We start from the raw sequence: 23,298 nt of genomic DNA on the forward strand, positions 1-23,298 counted from the left end.
ATATATATATATATATATATATATATATATATATATATATATAACTACGTAAAACTTCAGAATATACAACATTCTTTGCTGTCCCATTGTCTGTCCATATAAATAGATTGTCAGGTTTACCAACTCTTGAACATGCAACATAATAATTGTCTATGGGAAAACAATCCCTATTCAGATCTATACCGCATTTTTCTAACGATTGCCCTTGAGCTTTGTTGATGGTGATTGCTAATAGAACATTCCCTGTGTCCCCGTCGTCATTTATATATCCCCCTGTGCCCCCGGCGTCCCCGTTGTAGTTGTGTCCCTGTGTCCTGGTCGTCATTTATATCCCCTGTGTCCCGGTCGTCATTTGTGTCAGGTATCCCAGTCTGTAATTTCTGTTTGAGTGTCCCGGTCGTCATTTATATTCCCTCTGTCCCGGTGTCCCGGTCGTCATTTGTGTCCCGGGGTCCCGGTCTGTAATTTCTCTTTGAGTGTCCCGGTCGTCATTTATATTCCCTGTGTCCCAGTCGTCATTTGTGTCCCGGTGTCCCGGTCTGTAGTGTCATCTTATAATGACGTCATATACAAAGCCTTATATACTCATAATGACGTCAAATGCAAACCCACAAACAAACAAACAGGCATATATACAACTTATTTTATATATGTAGATACAGTTTCTTTTTTAGTTTTTTTTTCTTTTTTGGTTTTTTCTTTTCTTAGTTTTTTTATTTTTTAGTTTTTCTTTTTTTTAGTTTCTTCTTTTTATTGATTTGTTTTCTTCATTTGTCAATGTTCATTCTAACATTGACACTTGGAAAAATCTTTACGTGCCAAGCATGCTAAAGCTCCAACAATTTATGATAAACCTCAACTTTTGGGTATCTGTTTTAAGGTTTTCGAATTACTTTAATCTATTGTCAAAATATATTGAAATATTTGTGCAATTCCCAGTTTTTTTAGTTTTTTAGCTTTTTTTAGTTTTTTTTTCTTTTTAGTTTTTCACCTTTTTTATTTTTTTTTATTTTTTTTTACGTTTTTTCTTTTTACGTTTTTTCTTTTTTTAATTTTTTTATTTTTTAGTTTTTTTTAGCTTTTTCTTTTTTGTCTTTTTTAGTTTTTTTACCATTTTCTATTGTGAAAATATTTCGAAATATTTATGCAATTCCCAGTTTTTACATTTTAATTTGTTTTCTTTTTCTTCTTTATTTTTCAGACGTCATATGCAAACCCTCAACACAAAAATACATACAGCTTATTTTTATATATATAGAAGATATAATCTGGCGTAACAGACAAAGTTTAACAGACATAACACACAGACAACTTATTTTTATATATATAGATTACTAGCTGTAGGGGTGGTGCTACGCACCACCCCGACACCAAGCCCCCCCGCCCGCCTAAGTCGTTACGCGCCATATTAGTTACGCGCCATTGTAGTTGTGTCCCTGTGTCCCACCTGTGAATATAAATAGATATGTATATATATATATATATATATATATATATATATATATATATATATATATATATATATATATATATATATATATATATATATATATATATATATATATATATATATATATATATATATATATATATATATATATATATATATATATATATATATATATATATATATATATATATATGTTTTTAACTACGTAAAACTTGCGAATATACAACATTCTTCGCTGTCCCATTGTCTGTGCATATAAATAGATTGTCAGGTTTACCGACTCTTGAACATGCAACATATAACTGTCCATGGGAAAACAATCCGTATTCAGATCTATACCTCATGATTCTAATGATTGCCCTTGAGCTTTGTTGATGGTGATTGCTAATCGTCCATTCCCTGTGTCGCCGTCGTCATTTATATATCCCCCCGTGCCCCCCGGCGTCCCCGTTGTAGTTGTGTCCCGGTCGTAATTTATATTCCCTGTGTCCCGGTCGTCATTTGTGTCCCGGTGTCCCAGTCTGTAATTTCTCTTTGAGTGTCCCGGTCGTCATTTATATTCCTTGTGTCCCGGTGTCCCAGTCGTCATTTGTGCCCCGGTCTGTATATACATTCGTTTTTGAATTGGTCTTTTTTTAGTTTTTAGTTTTTTACCCTTTTTTTAGTTTTTTTAGTTATACCTCATGATTCTAACGATTGCCCTTGAGCTTTTTTGATGGTGATTGCTAATCGAACACCGGTGTCCCGGTCGTCATTTGTGTCCCGATGTCCCGGTCTGTAATTTCGTCAGTCGACAAACATGACATCAGTCGACACACAAACATGACGTCACTCGACACACAGACAACTTATTTTTATATATATAGAAGATATATATAGATGACGTCAAATGCAAACCCACAAACAAACAAACAGGCATATATACAACTTATTTATATATATATATATATATATATATATATATATATATATATATATATATATATATATATATATATAGATACAGTTTCTTTTTTAGTCTTTTTTTCGTTTTTTCGTTTCTTAGTTTTTTTTTCTTTTTTAGTTTTTCTTTTTTTTAGTTTCTTCTTTTTATTGATTTGTTTTCTTCAATTTGTCAATGTTCATTCAAGATTGACACTTGGAAAAATCTTTACGTGCCAAGCATGCTAAAGCTTCAACAATTTATAATAAACCTCAGAATTTGGGTATCTGTTTTAAGGTTTTCGAATTACTCTAATCTATTGTCAAAATATATTGAAATATTTGTGCAATTCCCAGTTTTTTTTTTAGTTTTTTAGCTTTTTTAGTGTTTTTTTTCTTTTTAGTTTTTTACCTTTTTTATTTTCTTATTTTTTTTAACGTTTTTCCTTTTTAGGTTTTTTCTTTTTTTGATTTTTTTTATTTTTTTTTTTAGTTTTTTCTTTTTAGTTTTTTTATAGTTTTTTACCATTTTTCTTTTTTCAGTTTTCTTTTTCTCCTTTATTTTTCAGCGTCACTATGAAATACATATCGCCGAACCTTTGTTTTTTCAACTAAAATCTGGTAGGCATTGATGACCTTATCCAAGTCAAAATCCCAAACCAATCATCATCGCTATCATTTTCAGTTTTGATACGTTTGACTCTGGCTGTCCAGGTGGATTTTCATCTAACTGCGTGGTTTTGCGTTCTTTTGCCGCAAGCCTTTTGGCATTAACCCTTCGAGCAGATTCCTCGGCTGTTTCTTCTGCCATTGTAGGATTTATACTAAAATTTCTCTTTGAATTAACTATTTGAGCAGCTTCCTCGGCTGTTTCTTCTGTCATTTTAAGATCTATACTAAAAATTCCTCTTTACGTGCTAAGCTTGCTAAAGCTCAACAATTTGTAATAAACCTCAAAGTTTTAAGTATCTGTTTTAAGGTTTTCGAATTACTTTAATCTATTGTCAAAATATTTCGAAATATTTATGCAATTCCCAGTTTTTACATTTTAGTTTGTTTTCTTTTTCTTCTTTATTTTTCAGACGTCATATGTCTGGCGTAACAGACATAATGTAACAGACATAACACACAAACAACTTATTTTTATATATATAGATATAGATTATATTAATTATATAAATTTATATAATTTATATTAATATAGCTATTAATATAGCTATTAATAAGCATAATTAAGATATTAATTATGAGGTCCTGCAGGCATTTAAAACATTGCTTATCGTTATTTTTATTTCATAAAGACTAATAGCACAAATTTATAGAGATATTTAATAGGGTGGAGTATTATTGCGATAACATATCAGGATGATCAGTAAAAATATTAAACCAATTACCGCCAAAGTAAGCCCGAGCATTATTACACTATAGGGCTGCTCGTGTTCAATGTATTTAGGATATATATGAGGAAGCAAAAAGCTCATGTTTTTATATTGTTCGTCATTTTTAACTGTTACCCTTCTTTCACAAATAAAAGGATGCTCTACTGTATCATCTTTATCATCTGCAACACATTCCAAATTCTCAGATAAGCACACATCTTCTAACACATTATCATACACAGCAGCACCACAAAGATCAGATGTACTGTGCAAGGTCGGATATCCACACCAGATAGTTTCGTCTGCATCAATATGGCCATCTTCCCATTGCCAGATGGTTTGCCCCTTAGGTTTTGAATATCCAATCCAAAATTTGGATTTAGGATTAATTTGTTTAAGCCATGATTTTAATCTTTGACGCCGAGCGGAATGGAAAACAGCCAATTCGGAGCTATTGTAACTGCAAAATAGTCTTGCTCCCATGAAAGACAAAGGTTTGTCAAAATACTCAAGACAATGACACTTTTCGTTGTTAGTTCCATTGACAATTTCGTTGTAACAGTCATTAATCTTTGTTGGACCTACGCATACAGGGTCCGTGCTAGGGTAGTGGGTCATACTAGCGCAAAGAGGGTGAACTAGCATGAGGAATGTAAACAATAATATTTTCTCTAATTCCATTTTCATGTTTATTACCACAATCAAAATGAAAGGTCTTTAGATTCTATTTTCATAAGGGTGTTTCAAATCTCAAAACTAAGAACGATTAAATTTTCTTTCTTCAATGAAATGACAAAATAACACCAAAACTTGTTCTTGCATATAGTTCAAATAAATTTGCAACAGTTGAAATCTTTCTGTAAGCCAAAGTAATAAATTGCCACAATACCAAAATTCAATACTGAACCTGAGTATTAGTGTGAAACTTATAAGAGATACTTTACTATCTAGAATCATTTGAAAAAACTAAAACAAAAAACAGTAAAATCCTGCAGAAATCCAATATACCCCAAAAATCCCTGAGCATAGAAATCTACAAGGGGTTTAACAGATTGAGAGTGCACTTGTAATTACAATTCCAGAAAGACATCTATAAATTTTCAAAAAATAGCCTCAAGTCCCAAAAAACAATGCCTAATAAAAACAAAATTTGGGAAGAGAGAGCACCTATATATCAATTGTCTAACCCTAGAGCAACCATTGGCAATTCTATCAGAAGAAGTCAGAGTAAGAAGTCACCCTCCCTAACGGAGGTTCTGCGAACCTAGAAAATAAAAGTAAAACATTGAAAAATACCATATACAATGAGGGAAGACTGATTTAAAAAATATTTATGATACACTAAGGGCCAGACCATGTTACACTCATACTGATCGGTAAGATCAATATTATTAACTACTGATACACCAGTTACATATTACCTACGCACGACTACACTACTAATCTTCAGTAGAACATTGTTCGAATTACAGATGTAAAATTTACTATTGACCAATCCGGGTTGCAGCTATGGCTAGTAACCTAGTAAGAGACGATCACGTCCAATACTAAGAAATATAGTTAGCCCATAACTACTGAAAATAGAGCAAGATCAAAATAAAAAGTTTGATTAAAACAGGATAAGTGGCTTGAACTACGTTATTCGGCATCTGCAGCATCTTTTATTTCTTCTTATTCTTTTTCTTCAGATAGCAGGACACTGAAACATCGTAAAGAGACGTATGATAGGTCATTTTAAAGGAAATTGATGAGATTAAAAGTGTTTTGCAATATAAAAAAAAAATTAGTATAATTCTTACGTGAAACTACACTTTTCATATTCCAGATTTATGAGGAAGTCAGAACCGTAGGTAATATTAAAAAACGAACTATATCCCATAGTAAGTGAATATAAACAGCGTGGTTCCCAACCTTTTTCGGTCCGTGTACCCCTAATCAAGGCCCCGGAAGGCTTTATACCCCATAGTTTAAAATTATTGTATTTTCAACTAAGATCGGATTGTCAAAAACACGGTATTAATTGTCATTAATAACGGTACATAAATGTGTACGAATACGTACAAAATGTGACATTTGAGGCTGCTTTTTGCTAAATTACTATCAAATCTTGGTTTGATGTCACTAACGGCAACTATAATGTCACTTTGTACACTCAGTCTGTTTTTGTGTTTCGTTTTGATCAATGACGTGGCCGAAAATGACACTTCATAAATGTAAGTAGTTCCGAATGGCTACAAAACATACATGGTAATTTTACTTAGCTCCTTATATTCGCCTTTCACCTCCAACCAAAACCGGGAAACAGTTACGTTTTGGAACTTCAGTTCCAAGGCGTGATCACTGGCAACTTCAATTAAATTCTCTGTAAGCTTGTCTCTAAGACAAGAACTTAAGGTTGTATCTCGAACAAATGGATTTCGGATCCAATCCTGACTATCTTAGGCCATCATCGATGGGAAATATGACACAAGTTCATCTCGCAGCTTCGTCAGATGCTCCCAAATACAAACACAGATTGCAGCGAAGTTGTCGATTTCACTATCGTCAACAAACTTGTCAAGGGTCGGGAAGACACTAACGCTGTTTCTTTGAGCCTTTTTGAGCCAGAACTCCAATTTCTTGAAGAGAGCACACAAACCTTCCAGTCCAAAGATAGTTTGTCTGTCCAGAAACCTTACATTGATTTCGGATCCAATCCTGACTATCTTAGGCCATCATCGATGGGAAATATGACACAAGTTCATCTCGCAGCTTCGTCAGATGCTCCCAAATACAAACACAGATTGCAGCGAAGTTGTCGATTTCACTATCGTCAACAAACTTGTGAAGGGTCGGGAAGACACTAACGCTGTTTCTTTGAGCCTTTTTGAGCCAGTACTCCAATTTCTTGAAGAGAGCACACAAACCTTCCAGTCCAAAGATAGTTTGTCTGTCCAGAAACCTTACATTGATAGATTCAGGTCATTCAGTTTATCTAAAATATCTGCAAGATAGGCAAGCCTACAGACCCAGTCCTGGTTTTCCAACAGTGAACTGAACGCAGACTTTTGATCCAGAAGGAACATATGAACTTCTTGTCGGGGCTCAAAAAGTCTGCTTAAAATTTTCCCACAAGACAACCAGTGAACCTCCGTGTGAAGAAGTAAATGTTGATGTTCTGAACCCATCTCTTCGCACAGCAGCTTGAGCAGTCTTGAGTTCAGTGGTCGAGCTTTGATTAAGTTGATCACTTTTACAGCCTCATTGAGGGTCTTGTGCAATTATGCGTTCATAATTTTCGATGCAAGAGTTTGCCTGTGAATGATACAGGGCAACCACTTCGCATTGTGATTTTTCTTCCTTATCCAGGCCATGAGCCCATTATTTTTCGCTGTTAGGGTGGCAGCCTCATCACTGCAATGATGCCCCTTTCTAAAAAGAATCGGTCAAGCACCTCTAATAGTTCTTCTCCTGTATTTCTCGACTGTAGGTTTTGACAACTTAGAATGTTTTTTCTCTTACGTCAGAATGATCTTAATATCGGACAAAAACGATCATCTGGGCTTCACCTGACACATCCGTGCTTTCATCAAGCTGCGAAGCAAACATCTTTGTCACCTTTATTTGCTCTACAACCTTCATGACAATATCACTTGCAATATCCATGAGATATGGATGGTAGATAGAATGAAAGAGACAAATTTCCTGAGTATTAAAAGGATAGCAAGATTTGTCAGGATTGCAGCGGCACATCGGGAGCGTTTTCTTTAAATAATATTAATTTATTTTAGTTAATTTGTTGTTTGTTTTTTGTTATATAAATTTCCTATGGCCCACGGGCTTTTTCTGGAATAAATTATTATTATTATTATTATTATTATTATCTTTTATCCTTATAGAAACAGTATTGCTCGACAAGGGTATAGATTTGAGGGCAGTAGGTGTTTTCGTATCAAACATTATTTCACTAACTTTCATTAGGGGCTGGTAATATCAGATTTTTGGCAACTGTGTGCGAATTTGTTCTGTTTTTGCAACTAATTAGGAAACAGCGTATGAAGCCTGGAGAACCTTGGAAGAAACTGACGCCGCTTTTACAATTTCCAAACAGTTACTAGCGAATGTTTTTTGTTTACGCTTGAAAAACTCAATTTGCTTCTCGACATGAGAAGGGTGCACAGTGCTGAGATGCCGGTTCATAGAGCTTCCGGGGCCTGTCGGATACGAGCACAAGTCAGCGATTATACACGCGTTGCTTTTGTAATACATCGACAAACCTTCTTTTTTTTCACTAACTCTGTCAGCCGCAAGCCTGCTTTTGCGTTGCTCTGGTGATTCCTCGACATGCCTTCTTTTTCTACCATCTCTGTCAGCTGCAAGCCTGGTTTCGCGTGCTCTGGTGGTTCCTCGACACGCCTACATTGACGTAAAGCCGCAAGCCTGGTTTTGCACTGCTCTGGTGATTCCTCAACAAGCTTTCTTTTTTTACTGTCTCTGTCATCTGCAAGCCTGGTTTCGCGTTGCTCTGGTGATTCCTCGACACGCCTTCTTTTTTTACTATCTCTGTCAGCTGCAAGCCTGGTTTTGCCTTGCTCTGGTGGCTCTTCGACAAACCTTTGTTGACGTAAATTGGACATTCCTAATCTGGTCCTTTCTCTTTGAGCCGCAGGCCTGGTTTTGTGTTGCTCTGGTGTTTCCTCATGGTGTTCCCTTTTTGGTGACATTATAGGATAAGATAAGATAAGATAATATTTATTTTCAAAAGACAATCACAAGCTCTATAGAGCCGAATTCGCTTTATATGTCAGTAAAAGCTAAGAAAAAAAATTCAAAACAGTACATTAAGTCAAACACTAAAAATTAAAAGGAATTAAAAAAGCAAAATCATCAAAGATAAAGGGCAAATCAGTAAATTTAACAATTAAATTACAAAAACATTGCAATAAATCAAAAAAGAATCAAAATGGCAATAGAGGAAAAGGGGAATTTGGCACGTACATAATTACGAATTATTATTAAGGTGTTCCAGAATAAAGGGTATAAAACCTTTACGAAACCTTTCTGTAGCAGCATGGAAAGGAGAGTAAGTTGGGATTGCTAAGGAGGCTGACCGGGGGAGTCGGAGTCTAATGGGATTGTGAAAATCAGGGAGTAAGTCCTCAGTACGGGGATTAGAAATGACTGATTTAGCGAAGAGCAGGCACATTTTTTCCCTCCTTTCTTTAAGGTGGTAATGCGTGCAGCTTTGAGGAGGAATGAATATGGAATTTCGCCTTCTTTGTAAATGATCCTGAGCACCGATTCGATTTTGTCACTAAGTTCATTTGAAAGTTGCGAATGCCAGACCGGACATGCATATTCCAATAACAGCCTGATAAAGGATAAGTAAACACGGAGGGAATGTATCTTAGGACAATTAAATTTGTTTAGCAGCTTAAAAATGGATAGTGAAACATTTGCTTGTTTAACAATGTTGGAAACATGTGTGTTCCACTTAAGATCATTAGAAATTGTGACACCAAGAAGCTTAACATGTTGCACTAGCATTTCGCTTGGGATCGGGTCGCAAAAAGCAAGAGTAGATTTCAAGAAGTTGATCGTCATTATCTGTGATTTAGTGGGACTTACTGTCATATTTAGATTCTTAGATTCATCCGAACATTGGGTTAGGATTTCAACGGGGTCACTTTTAATATTCCTATGACATACTTCAAGGATCGACAAGTCATCCACATATTTCCATCTTTGGGGGAATTCCTTGCCAATTTCGTTAATCATGACAAGAATAATAGTGGTCCACAGTACCTAGGGAGGGGGTTAGAGAAGGTATTTTTGTATTTTACAACTTGTGATCTGTCTGAAAGGAACGGTATAACAATATTTACTAAAAGTGGGTCAATTTCAAAGTTGTCATGTAGTAAACGAATTAGGATAGTGTGGTCAACCAAGTCAAACGCTTTTTGGAAATCCAGGTTTAGCCAAACCAGGTTTAGCCAAACATTTGGTTTCTCTAGTTCACTTAGGATCGTGTGAATCAAGTGTAAAAGGTAATGGGTGGTGGAGGTTTTTCTTAAATTACCAAACTGTCGGATGTCAATGCGTGGTATAATTTTAATTTTAATCCAGTCACAAAGGAACCCTTCGTAAAGCTTAGAAAAAACTGGAGTGAGTGTAATAGAACGCATGTTGGTTATAGTCAGACTGGGAGATTTCTTTCGGATGGGTGTTATAAAACCTAGTTTCCAGCAATTTGGGAATATACCAGATTTTGTAATTTGGTTAAAAATATCGGATAAAGGTCCAGCAATTGTGCCTGAAAAGGCTTTAATCAAGTCAATTGGGATGTCTAATGGGCAAGTACTTGATTTTTTGAGCTTTCGGATTTTATTTATAACATCAGAGGGAGAAATTTGGGGGAAAGAGGTGGAGGGAGGAATAGTTTGACCTGAGCCAGTGAAAAGGGGAGACTTTGTACTATGGACGCAAGATGCAGGTTCAAATTGTTGGCTATCTTGTAAGGGGGCTCAGGGAGATGAAAATTAACTTCAACAGGGTTTTTTTCCGCAAATCTCTTTAATTTTCCTGTACCATTCTTTGGGTTTGTTAGAATACAAATCCTTAACATTGCTATTGTAATACTCAGAGAAGCTGCCTTTCTCAATTTTCTCTTCAGGAACTTTCTTTGATCATTAGCCTGTGTGATATGTCCCTGCTTGAACAAATTGATTTTTTTCCTTATTAGTTTTTTAAAAGTTGCAGTAATGTAAGGTTTATCGGTAGAGCATATTTTTTTTTCACCGGAAAATGGGCTTCATAATTACTCTTCAATAAATTTTGGAGGGACAAAGCCTTGAAGTCGACATTATTTGTTTGGTACACAGGTGACCAATTTTCACTAGTGATCCAAGAGCCGAAATTGTAGAGTCCTGAGTCAATTAGAGGTCTAAAGACGGTTTCAGTAATAGTAAAGGAATGTTTAACTGTAGCTAGTGGAGATAGGAGTAGGCTAAAGTGGTAACTACCTCCGAGAGGGGTAAGAATGGTGACGGGTCTGTAGAAATTTGACATATTGGTGCATATTAAATCAAGAGTAGAATTGCCTTTGGTAGTAGGGACTTTTACAATTTGTTTTAGACTAAAAGTATTACATGTAAACTCAAGTTTTAATTCATTTGCATCACCTAAGAGGAAAATTCCAGCATTTGAGTGTTTAGATAGTACATAGTCAGCACTGCCATGCAATTTTTCAATAAAATTAATTTTTTCAGCCGCTCTCTGCTCAGGAGAGTAGTAAAAACAACACAGGACAATCAAATTGAAAGGACGTGGTAAGACCTTAGGTCGAACACAAACCCACAAAATTTCATCAAAGGGAGTAAGACAAGGAACTAATATTACTGAAGGATAAAAATCATTACGGACAAAGAAAAGAATTCCACCCCCTTTCTTACCCAGAGGGTGGGTTTCGGGTCTGAGTTTAATAAACTGGGTGAAATAAACTGGGAAAACAGCCAAAGCACCTTCCACTTGAAAACTTTTTACAAATATCAACATGGGGGTATTTACACAGATTATTTGTACAACGGCTAAAAACATAAAATTTACAAATGTGTAGATATTTACAATTACGAGAAATACATCTACTATCTAAGAAGTTAAAACACACATTAGGTTTATTACGCGTAAAATCATTAAGCTCATTTTTTTGAATATTTGATTGCATTGTGTAAGAATTTCTGCTTGTCAGTTCAACTGCATTATCACTTTTTAAAGATGTGTCGTTAACACTGGATTTCAATAATAAATTATCTTCGGTTGAAGCGAGGTCAGTATGATTAGTTTGCGTAACCTTTTTAATCCCTTGAGAAAATTCTGACGAAGGAAGTACACTAGCACTTGCTTGATGAACCGAAGAATTTTGGTAATGAATATTTGCGGAAGTATCAGCTAAATGAGGAATTCTGGGAGGTGTAGGGGAATTTAAAGTATGTATAGCTCAACAATTGCGAGCTGAAAACCGACTTTTAACAATTTGATTTCTTTGTCCTTGAAGAGATCACTATTCTGGCGCTCGTAAAGATCAGACAAGCTATCATAAAGAAATTCGAGATTAATAATCCGTTTCTTGAGATTGACGATTTCTGCATCTTTTTTAAGGCAATCTTCACAGGTATGGGGCTCAAACACACTAGCCTTTTTTGCATTGCACGTCAATTCATGTTTACGGGAGCAAGAAATTTGTGGAGTAATTTCGGGTTGATGGTAGGTGGTAATTTTTGCAGAATCAATCGACGAAACACCAGGTATGGATGGGGAATTAACAATACCAATTGGAACGATCACTTCCAGTTGTTTATCATTGGAATTAGTTGAATTTTCTTCAATAGAAATAAGGTGGGATTTTTTAACCTCGGGTGGTTGGATCACTTCAGGTTGGTTATCGTTGGTAATAATCTCGTCATTTATGACCATTGTTGATCGGCATTGTAAGCATAACCATTTAGGGTTTTTTAGGCGACTACTTTTTGTAATGCCAGCACAAGCTGGGTACAACCATGCATTGCTGCGCCACCCCAACACCTAGTTGGTGGGGGCGCTTCGCGCCCCCCCCAAGCCCCCCCGCGCGCGTAAGTCGTTACGCGCCATTGTAGTTGTGTCCCTATGTCCCACCTGTGAATATAGATATATATATATATATATGGTTTTAACTACGTAAAACTTGCGAATATACAACATTCTTTGCTGTCCCATTGTCTTTGCATATAAATAGATTGTCAGGTTATCCCCCTGTTTCCCCCGGTGTCCCCGTTGTAGTTGTGTCCCTGTGTCCCGGTCGTCATTTATATTCCCTGTGTCCCGGGTCCCGGTCATCATTTGTATCCCGGTGTCCCGGTCTGTATATACATTCGTTTTTTAGTTTTGTTTTTCTCCTTTATTTTTTTCCTTTTTTTTTCTTTTTTAGCTTATTTAGATTTTTAGATTTTTTAGTTTTTTTTATTAGTTTTTAGTTTTTATTTCTTTTTAGTTTTTTTGTCCCGGTCGTCATTTATATCCCCCTGTTTCCCCCGGTGTCCCCGTTGTAGTTGTGTCCCTGTGTCCCGGTCGTTATTTATATTCCCTGTGTCCCGGTCGTCATTTGTATCCCGGTGTACCGGTCTGTATATACATTCGTTTTTTAGTTTTGTTTTTCTCCTTTATTTTTTTCCTTTTTTTTTCTTTTTTAGTTTATTTAGATTTTTAGATTTTTTAGTTTTTTTATTAGTTTTTAGTTTTTTTTTTCTTTTTAGTTTTTTTGTAGTTTTTACCTTCTTTTTAGTTTTGTTAATTTTTTTTTTTACTTGTGTCCTGGTCGTCATTTATACTCCCTGTGTCCCGGTGCTTTGTTGATTGCTAATCGAACATTCCTTTTGTCCTGGTCGCTTTCTCTTTGAGTGTCGTCATTTATTTTTTTCTTTTTTAGTTCTTTTAGTTTTTACCTTTTTTAGTTTTTTTTTAGTTTTTAGTTTTTTTAGTTTTTTACCTTTTTTTAGTTTTTTTAGTTTTTTAGCTTTTTTATTTTTTTTATTAGTTTTTAGTTTTTTTGTAGTTTTTGCCTTTTTTTTTAGTTTTTTGTCCTGGTCGCTTTCTCTTTGAGTGTCGTCATTTATTAGTTTTTTCCTTTTTTTTTTTAGTTTTTTATTGGTTTTTACCTTTATTTTAGCTTATTTTTCAGTTTTTTCCTTTTTTTTAGTTTTTTTTTATTTTTTATTTTTTTTAGTTTTTTACCTTTTTTTAGTTTTTTTAGTTTTTTTAGTTTTTTAGCTTTTTTACTTTTTTTATTAGTTTTTAGTTTTTTTTTGTAGTTTTTGCCTTTTTTTAGTTTTTTCAGTTTTTTTTTTAGTTTTTTATTGGTTTTTACCTTTATAGTTTTTTTAGTTTTTTAGCTTTTTTATTTTTTTTATTAGTTTTTAGTTTTTTTTGTAGTTTTTGCCTTTTTTTAGTTTTTTCAGTTTTGACGTCACCTAATCCAGTTTTTTCAGGTGACGTCACCTGACACATCCATCCACACATCCATCCACACATCCACAGACAGACAACTTATTTTTATATATATAGATATATATATATATATATATATATATATATATATATATATATATATATATATATATATATATATATATATATATATATATATATACATATATATATATATATACTATCAGTTGGGGTGGCGCTTCGCGCCACCCCAACACCTAGTTGGTGGGGGCGCTTCGCCCCCCCAAGCCCCCCCGCGCGCGTAAGTCGTTACGCGCCATATTAGTTACGCGCCATTGTAGTTGTGTCCCACCTGTGAATATAGATAAAAGAGAAAAGATTTCTCTTTTCGTTATAGATATATACATATTTTTAACTACGTAAAACTTGCGAATATACAACATTCTTCGATGTCCCATTGTCTGTGCATATAAATAGATTGCCAGGTTTACCGACTCTTCAACATGCAACATAAAATTGTCCATGGGAAAAACAATCCGTATTCAGATCTATACCTCATTATTCTAATGATTGCCCTTGAGCTTTGTTGATGGTGATTGCTAATCGAACATTCCCTGTGTCCCCGTCGTCATTTATATCGACCGGGACACTCAAAGAGAAAGCGGCCGGGACACAAGGAATGTTCGATTAGCAATCACCATCAACGAAGCACCGGGACACAAATGACGACCGGGACACAGGGAATATGAATGACGACCAGGACACTCAAAGAGCAATTACAGACCGGAACACAAATGACGACCGGGACAAAAATGACGACCGCGACACCGGGACACAGGGAATATAAATGACGACCGCGACACTCAAAGAGAAATTACAGACTGGGACACCGGGAGAAAAAAGACGACCGGGACACAGGGAAACAACAACAACGGGGACGCCGGGGGGCACAGGGGGATATATAAATGACGACGGGGACACAGGGAATGTTCGATTAGCAATCACCATCAACAAAGCTCAAGGGCAATCATTAGAATAATGAGGTATAGATCTGAATACAGATTGTTTTTCCCATGGACAATTATAAGTTGCATGTTCAAGAGTCGGTAAACCTGACAATCTATTTATATGCACAGACAATGGGACAGCAAAGAATGTTGTATATTCGCAAGTTTTACGTAGTTAAAAATATATATAATCTATATTCACAGGTGGGACACAGGGACACAACTACAATGGCGCGTAACTAATATGGCACGTAACGACTTACGCGCGCGGGGGGGGGCTTGGGGGGGCACGAAGCGCCCCCACCAACTAGGTGTTGGGGTGGCGCGAAGCGCCACCCCAACAGCTAGTATATATATATATATATATATATATATATATATATATATATATATATATATATATATATATATATATATATATATATATATATATATATATATATATATATATATATATATATATATATATATATATAAATAAATAAGTTGTTTGTTTGTTTGTGTGTCTGTCTGTCTGTCCGCATATGACGTATGAATTATTTCATCATATACCAATTCAAAAACGAATGTATTCAAGCCGAAGTAGCTGAGTTGGTAAAGCGTTATGTTCCAGGTTCGAACCTTGGCTTTAGCATTAATACAAAAGAAGAAAAAAACTAAAAAAGGTAAAAACTAAAAAGAAAATACAAAAAAACTAAATAGGCTAAAAAAAAACTAAAAAAAGGTAGAAAACTAAAAACTAAAAAAGAAAAAAAAAAACTAAAAAAAAGGTAAAAACTACAAAAAAAAACTAAAAAGAAAAAAAAACTAAATACTAATAAAAAAAACTAAAAACTGAAAAAGAAAAAAAAAGAAAAAAAGGAAAAAACTGAAAAATACAACTAAAAAACGGTAAAGGAATCCTCCCTTTATCCTGTTCCTCGAAGGGATACTTTTTGGACAGCAGTGCCCCTGACCCAGTAGGTTTTAAACTTTAATAATGAGAGGAGACAAAACTCAAACTCAAGTTTATAGTCATTTTGATCGTTGCAAGCTTAATTTGCATATTCAATTCAGGTTTCACTCGTTTTAAGATTTATTTATTCATTTATATTAGTAACTATATTAATTACTATTTAGTAATTATATTATAAGTATTATACTATATAGCGTTATACTATACTGTATAAGTATTATGCAATCTTCTATATATATAAAAATAAGTTGTCTGTCTGTGGATGTGTGGATGGATGTGTGGATGGATGTGTCAGGTGACGTCACCTGAAAAAACTGGATTAGGTGACGTCAAAACTGAAAAAACTAAAAAAAGGCAAAAACTACAAAATAAAAACTAAAAACTAATAAAAAAAATAAAAAAGCTAAAAAACTAAAAAAACTATAAAGGTAAAAACCAATAAAAAACTAAAAAAAAAACTGAAAAAACTAAAAAAAGGCAAAAACTACAAAAAAAAACTAAAAACTAATAAAAAAAGTAAAAAAGCTAAAAAACTAAAAAAACTAAAAAAACTAAAAAAAGGTAAAAAACTAAAAAAAATAAAAAATAAAAAAAAACTAAAAAAAAGGAAAAAACTGAAAAATAAGCTAAAATAAAGGTAAAAACCAATAAAAAACTAATAAAAAAAAGGAAAAAACTAATAAATGACGACACTCAAAGAGAAAGCGACCAGGACAAAAAACTAAAAAAAAAGGCAAAAACTACAAAAAAACTAAAAACTAATAAAAAAAATAAAAAAGCTAAAAAACTAAAAAAACTAAAAAAAGGTAAAAAACTAAAAAAACTAAAAACTAAAAAAAAACTAAAAAAGGTAAAAACTAAAAGAACTAAAAAAGAAAAAAATAAATGACGACACTCAAAGAGAAAGCGACCAGGACAAAAGGAATGTTCGATTAGCAATCAACAAAGCACCGGGACACAGGGAGTATAAATGACGACCAGGACACAAGTAAAAAAAAAAAATTAACAAAACTAAAAAGAAGGTAAAAACTACAAAAAAACTAAAAAGAAAAAAAAACTAAAAACTAATAAAAAAACTAAAAAATCTAAAAATCTAAATAAACTAAAAAAGAAAAAAAAAGGAAAAAAATAAAGGAGAAAAACAAAACTAAAAAACGAATGTATATACAGACCGGTACACCGGGATACAAATGACGACCGGGACACAGGGAATATAAATAACGACCGGGACACAGGGACACAACTACAACGGGGACACCGGGGGAAACAGGGGGATATAAATGACGACCGGGACAAAAAAACTAAAAAGAAATAAAAACTAAAAACTAATAAAAAAAACTAAAAAATCTAAAAATCTAAATAAGCTAAAAAAGAAAAAAAAAAGGAAAAAAATAAAGGAGAAAAACAAAACTAAAAAACGAATGTATATACAGACCGGGACACCGGGATACAAATGATGACCGGGACGCGGGACACAGGGAATATAAATGACGACCGGGACACAGGGACACAACTACAACGGGGACACCGGGGGAAACAGGGGGATAACCTGACAATCTATTTATATGCAAAGACAATGGGACAGCAAAGAATGTTGTATATTCGCAAGTTTTACGTAGTTAAAACCATATATATATATATATATCTATATTCACAGGTGGGACATAGGGACACAACTACAATGGCGCGTAACTATTATGGCGCGTAACGACTTACGCGCGCGGGGGGGCTTGGGGGGGGCGCGAAGCGCCCCCACCAACTAGGTGTTGGGGTGGCGCGAAGCGCCACCCCAACAGCTAGTACTATATAAGTATTATACTATATTAGTAGATAGTATTATACTATAAGTACTATAAGTAATTATATTAGTAGCTATTGTATGTTTGTTTGCTATGATTGTATGTTCAATTATTGTTCGTTTTGGGTTACATTTATACGTCAATAGCAAAGTATTTTTTTTCGTTTTAAGCTCGAGTTGCATATTCATTCTAAGCTTTACTCTTTTTAAAATTTATTTATTCCTTTATAATAGTACCTGTTGTATGTTTTTTTGCTATGATTATTTATATAATTTTTGTATATAATATCTATCACAATATCTATTCTGCATATATACCTATATAATATCTATTTTTAGATAGTAATTTCCGGTCATTTTGAGTTTGAGCTATTGTAGGTTCCGTTTCTATCGATCTTAAGTTTAATGTCGCCTTTACTTTAAAAAAAAACTTCTTTTCCGGAAAGATCTTCTTTTAATTGATTTTTGTTCGTTTTTGTTTGCCAAAGTTTTATGTTTTTCAAAATTTTGAGTTTGAGCTATTGTAGGTTTCTATCGTCTTAAGTTTAATGTCACCTTTACTTTAAAAAAAAACTTCTTTTCCGGAAAGATCTTCTTTTAATTGATTTTTGTTCGTTTTTGTTTGCCAAAGTTTTATGTTTTTCAAAATTTTGAGTTTGAGCTATTGTAGGTTTCTATCGATCTTAAGTTTAATGTCGCCTTTACTTTAAAAAAAAAACTTCTTTTCCGGAAAGATCTTCTTTTAATTGATTTTTGTTCGTTTTTGTTTGCCAAAGTTTTATGTTTTTCAAAATTTTCCGTTTCAAAACAATTTATATTCCGAAATAAATCAACAGTCTCGTTAAGAACTAATAAAATTAAACTAAATGTTTGATAAATAATGACATAAATTGCTGAAAGTACACCAGCTCAAGATTTTGTTTCACTCGGGGCCAGATTTAAAGCTTTGACAGTTCTAGGCCCAAACGTTTTTGCAGCTCGTTTTGCAAACGTTTTGCAAGATTTTTGGGGAAATCCCCAAAACTTCGGGAATAGTGAAAGACACAGGGCCTAATGGTCCCACTGGTAAGTATTGGTCTGGTTTCACGGCAATTTTCATTTCATTTTCAATGTTGTAACAAGTAAAAAAGAAAATATTTGTAATATAATTTGTAATAAATAGATCCCGCTTCGTTCGTTTCTATGAGAGTCGGAAAAATCAGAACAGCGAAGATTTTCAGGAGTCGATATCATCATATAGTAAACAATCAGTCTACCCTCAATAGTTTTTTCCACTATTCTTAAATTATTTATTTTTATAATCTCCAGTCATTTTATTTTACTTAATTTTTTAAACATAAGAACCACATGTAGAAAAAACATTCTTTTCGGTCAAACGCAAATCACACAAGCTGTTTAATTGTTCGGGAGGGAGGACGAGTAGTATCACTCTTATTCTTCAGACTAAAGGCATTGTTTTGGTATGTTATCCTATGACAAATAAAAAACACTGATCTAAATACAAACTGTTATTGGTAAAGCTTAAATGACACTCGCCTTGAAAAAGTTCCAGGGCAGTATAACCGATTATATACCAACTTAAGATGGCTTATCTTACATACTTCTGACCAATTCTCGAGTATGCTTGCCCTGTATCAGGAGTCAATATCATTATATAGTAAACAAGTCAAGTCAACACCAGAAGTTACCTAAGCGATCAACTTGAGTCGGTACAAAAAATAGCATTTAAAGTTGTTCTTTCAGACGCATATGTAAGCTATGAATCGGCATTAGCTGTCCTACAACTACCGTCCCTTCACGAACGTCGTTTGGGTTTCATTTGCAAATTCGGCCAATTTCTTCTTAGCAGTGAAAAACATAAGAGATACCACCACCAATTATGAGGAATAAAATAAACACAAGGTCAGCTAACAAAGTGAGACTAGAATTGCCTACTTCAAGAAGAAACCGTTTCGCTAATTCGTTAGTTCTTTTTTACATGTCAGCGCTTAATAAGTTATAGTCTCGTGCTATTTTTTTTTTGTTTTTTTTATCGTTGTAAGTACTAGCGCCATTTAGTTGGAATTGCATTCTAAACTATGATTGCTTATATAAATAAAACTATTCTATTCTTTTCAAAAATTCTCGATTTGGCCGTCCTTCCAAGAGAAATCCTAAATCGTTGTGACACTTATCTAGATATCACTTGTAAATTCCAGCCAATATTGGACTTTAATTGAACTGAATTGTATTGAAATAAATGTATTAATTTGTTTATCACTGAACAGTTATATTTTAGACATAGTCAGCCTAACATTATTTCCGTTTTTTTTTTATCAAAGTTCGGAAGAATTATCGCAATTTCAAAACCACTCGAGACGGAAAAACTAGAATCGGTACTTTGATACCCGGGTCAAACCTCTATGGATCTAAATATTAAGACAACAGCTTCCGAATTTCACTATTCTAGACATTTAATGGCATCTAAAACCATGAACACAGTTTACATATTTTGGATGTGCTGAAAATCAATAAAGTAATACGGATAGCTAAATAGTACTTCTATATGCAAGGGTACTGTCCTCTAGTGGTGCAGTAGCATTGTTCTCTGTTTGGTAATTCTGGATCCAGAGTTTGAACCCAGCTCCAGGGTCCAGAATCTAATTCGGAGACTATAGGAAAGCGTCTCTATGACAATTCATACCAGGAGAAGAGGGTACTTGTGGGACTATTATTTGTTCAAGCTGTTATACTGGGCATCACGATCTTCGTAATAATAGAAAATAAGATTTAAGAATGCTTTACCAATGGGAAGGCAATGGAAGCTGAAACGGAAGCCCCGGCAATAAACTATTTTTGAGCTCTAAAACTATTTTTTAGCTCTAAAAAAATATAGACTTCTTTTCTTTTGTTTAAGAACACCCGTGGAACAAATGAATAAGAATATACTACGATGAATATTATATTTGAATCATACTACTATAATCAACTATTGTGTCTGATTTAACATTTTATTTGATTTAATAAATAAACAAAAGCTTCAATACCATCTATCTTTGCAAACGCTGCAACCAACCAGTGAATAAATAAATAAATAATAGTCGAGGAGTCTATATGGCGTTCGCAAGAGCTAGGTAACTTGTGAAAAAATACAAAGAAAACAAAGTATCACAGCGAGAACAAAAAAAACTTCACATTTTGGTAACCACACATTCTCCACCCAGAGAGAAACGACCGCGTCTAGCGTCATCGTGGAAACCTTTTGTACCATCAGGACCCAGGGGATATCTGAAAACGTTTGAAGGGACGGAAAGACTAAATGCCTGTGGAGAACGACGACCATATGAGTCATCAGCTGCGTTAATGCGACGCTGTATCCATGGACTGCGTGAGGGAGAGCTTGTCTCACTTGCAACTCCACGGAAGTAACGAGGACCTTCTGGGCTGGATGCCAACGGACTACGGTTCTGGTCTGAAAAATAAATCGGATATTTAAAAAAAGAAAGATCGAAAAGACTCAGCGAAGATTCAAAGCAAGTTTCACGATAAAGCCCCGTCTTGTTTGCTATCAACAGAAAGAAAAAGCATGATTTAAAAGACTCATCGATCTCGTATATTTCTTTGTTTGCAAGATGTTCTAGTTTAATATAAACATCGTCCGAAGTTAGGGTCTGAACAATCAAAATGCCATCATACAAGAGAGTCGTTATTATTTTTTTCTTTTTTTGGGGGAGGGGGGGGGGAGGAGGCACGGGATTTAGACTTAATCTGTCGAAAACTATAACAAAGGAATCACGACTGATTGGTGTAACCTATTTTTCTTTATCTAGTTTGAATCTTAAAATGATTCGAATTTCATCTTCTTCCCAAAAAGCGCTACGTTTGTTACCTAAAATAGAGAAATAGCTTGACCTGGACCTTTTCTTTTGAAAATTGTTTTTTACTGTATACTGAATGTCAGCAAAATCTTCCTTTTACAGGCACATGGTACTTAACAATAGCCATAAAACACAGAGAAACACAATTTGTGTTTTGCAAGCCAATGCTCAAAACATTGCTGTGCGCCTTTTAAATTACCCTGATCAGGTTTATCAAAACACTCACATAACTTGCCCAATTTGTGTGAATTTGAAATCGTCAAATCGTCACAGAAATCGTCATAATTCTCGTCCAACAGCTTCTTTGCTTTCTGAGTTTTCTACAATATTCTAAATCTGTTTTATTCCCTAAAGTAACAGGTATTTCACAGCCACTTTATGAATAACAGTTATATTACACGGTAACAAGTAGGTTACATTCGGTTGTATATTCTGATTTAGTATTACTTTTGTAAAACTTCGTAAGACGCGTATCATCTTATCAGATAACAACCACAAGACATTTCCTTGTCTTTTTACTCATCGTTGGTTCTTCTTTTCTTACTTGTTGACATTTAGTCTTTGTGCTCTAGTTTGTCAGTTTTGATTCTTCTTTTATTTAATTTCTTGGTTTTGAGCCTTGATTTTTTGTTGTTTTTACGTTTATGGTTTATGCTTTTCGTTTTTTCCCCTTTTTCTTTTTCATTTCTTTTAATCTTAGCTTTTTCCGTAATTTTTCCCTATCTTTCACGATTTTTTGACTCGGTCTTCAAAGTCAAGCTTTATGAATATTAAAAATATTTTAGAGCGTATCTTCTGCGTGGGAAGGGGAACTTCAATCAAAAGCTAATTAGGGAATTAGTTTCAGAATATTGTTACTATCTCTTGAAATCTTAAAAGTCACCTTCTAATCTACGAAAAAAAGAGTCACCGCCTATAGACCTTTGTTACAGAAGTTGTTGCTTCTTTTTATCAAATTAAGTAAAAAAAAAGTTTTTATTTAACTGAAAGTAAGGAGAAGCATCTAAACTTAAAACAAATAGAAATTATTAATTATAAGAGAAGGGATATCCCCTTCTCAATACCTCGCTCTTTACATTAAAGTTCTTCTTAATTTTTAAAAAAAGCTTATTATTCTAATTAAACGGCCCTTGTGATTCATGAGTCGTTCTCAAAGAATAGAGACAAAAATCATACCTTAGCGTAAAGAGTAAGGTATTCAGAAGGGGACACCCCCTCATGCAATTAATAATTTCTGTTCGTTTTATGTTTTTATGTTGCTACTTACTTCCTGTTGATTTTTTTTACTTAATTTCTGATCGTTTTTGCACAATGCCGGCAAATCTGGATCCCCCTCCATGGAAAATTCCTTCTCCCCACAAACAATCCCTCCACGGGAAGTTATTCCCATGTGAAATCCCCGCCCCTCGCCAGAAAAATTCCTCCTAGACAATTCCATTTTAGCTGAAAATTCCCCCCGAAAAATTTCATGCGGAAAGTTACGAGTGAAATTTTTTTTGCGCACTTTCATTTGGAAAATACTTTCATTTGAAAAAGTTGTCTTTAAAATTATTCTGGAAATCCCCTCCTCCGAGGAAAAGTTTTCCCGCAAATACCCAGCCCTCTAGTAGGAAGTTACTCCCGCACAAAATTCCCTCTGTAGAATTTATCCTGTGAAAAACACCCCATGGTGAATTTCCTCGTGTGAAAAAATCCCTTCTCCTACGGAAAGATACTGTATACAACTCTAGCCCGGTAAAAATTTCCCCCAGACAATTCCCCTTCACATCTCCACATGTAGAATATAGTCAGCAAAGAGAAAGTAAGAAAACAAGAACAAGTTCGCATAGGAATTCAGGCAAATTCCCAAGGTAAAATTTCCTCTCCCGGAAATTTTCTTCTTCATGAAAAATTATCTCCGTGGAAAGTCCCCCGAGCAGAAAATTTCCCCCTCCATCCGAAAAATGTATGCATACTTCCCAATAACAAATACTA

At 34.3% G+C, this 23,298-nt stretch overlaps 2 protein-coding genes across 3 annotated transcripts in view; both read right to left on the reverse strand.

The window, feature by feature from the left end:
• LOC136032910 (enhancer of mRNA-decapping protein 4-like) overlaps window positions 1-23,298 on the reverse strand; it is a 115,860-nt gene that overhangs the window by 82,860 nt on the left and 9,702 nt on the right. The window lies entirely within an intron of this gene.
• LOC136032912 (la-related protein 6-like) overlaps window positions 20,439-23,298 on the reverse strand; it is a 43,262-nt gene continuing 40,402 nt past the window's right edge. Inside the window, exon 6 of the mRNA XM_065713363.1 lies at window positions 20,439-20,918. Coding sequence (XP_065569435.1) covers window positions 20,638-20,918 — 281 coding nt within the window. The 3' untranslated portion in view covers window positions 20,439-20,637. The remainder of the gene's footprint in view (window positions 20,919-23,298) is intronic.

Source organism: Artemia franciscana, chromosome 11, assembly GCF_032884065.1.
Source record: "Artemia franciscana chromosome 11, ASM3288406v1, whole genome shotgun sequence".
Lineage (NCBI taxonomy): Eukaryota > Metazoa > Arthropoda > Branchiopoda > Anostraca > Artemiidae > Artemia > Artemia franciscana.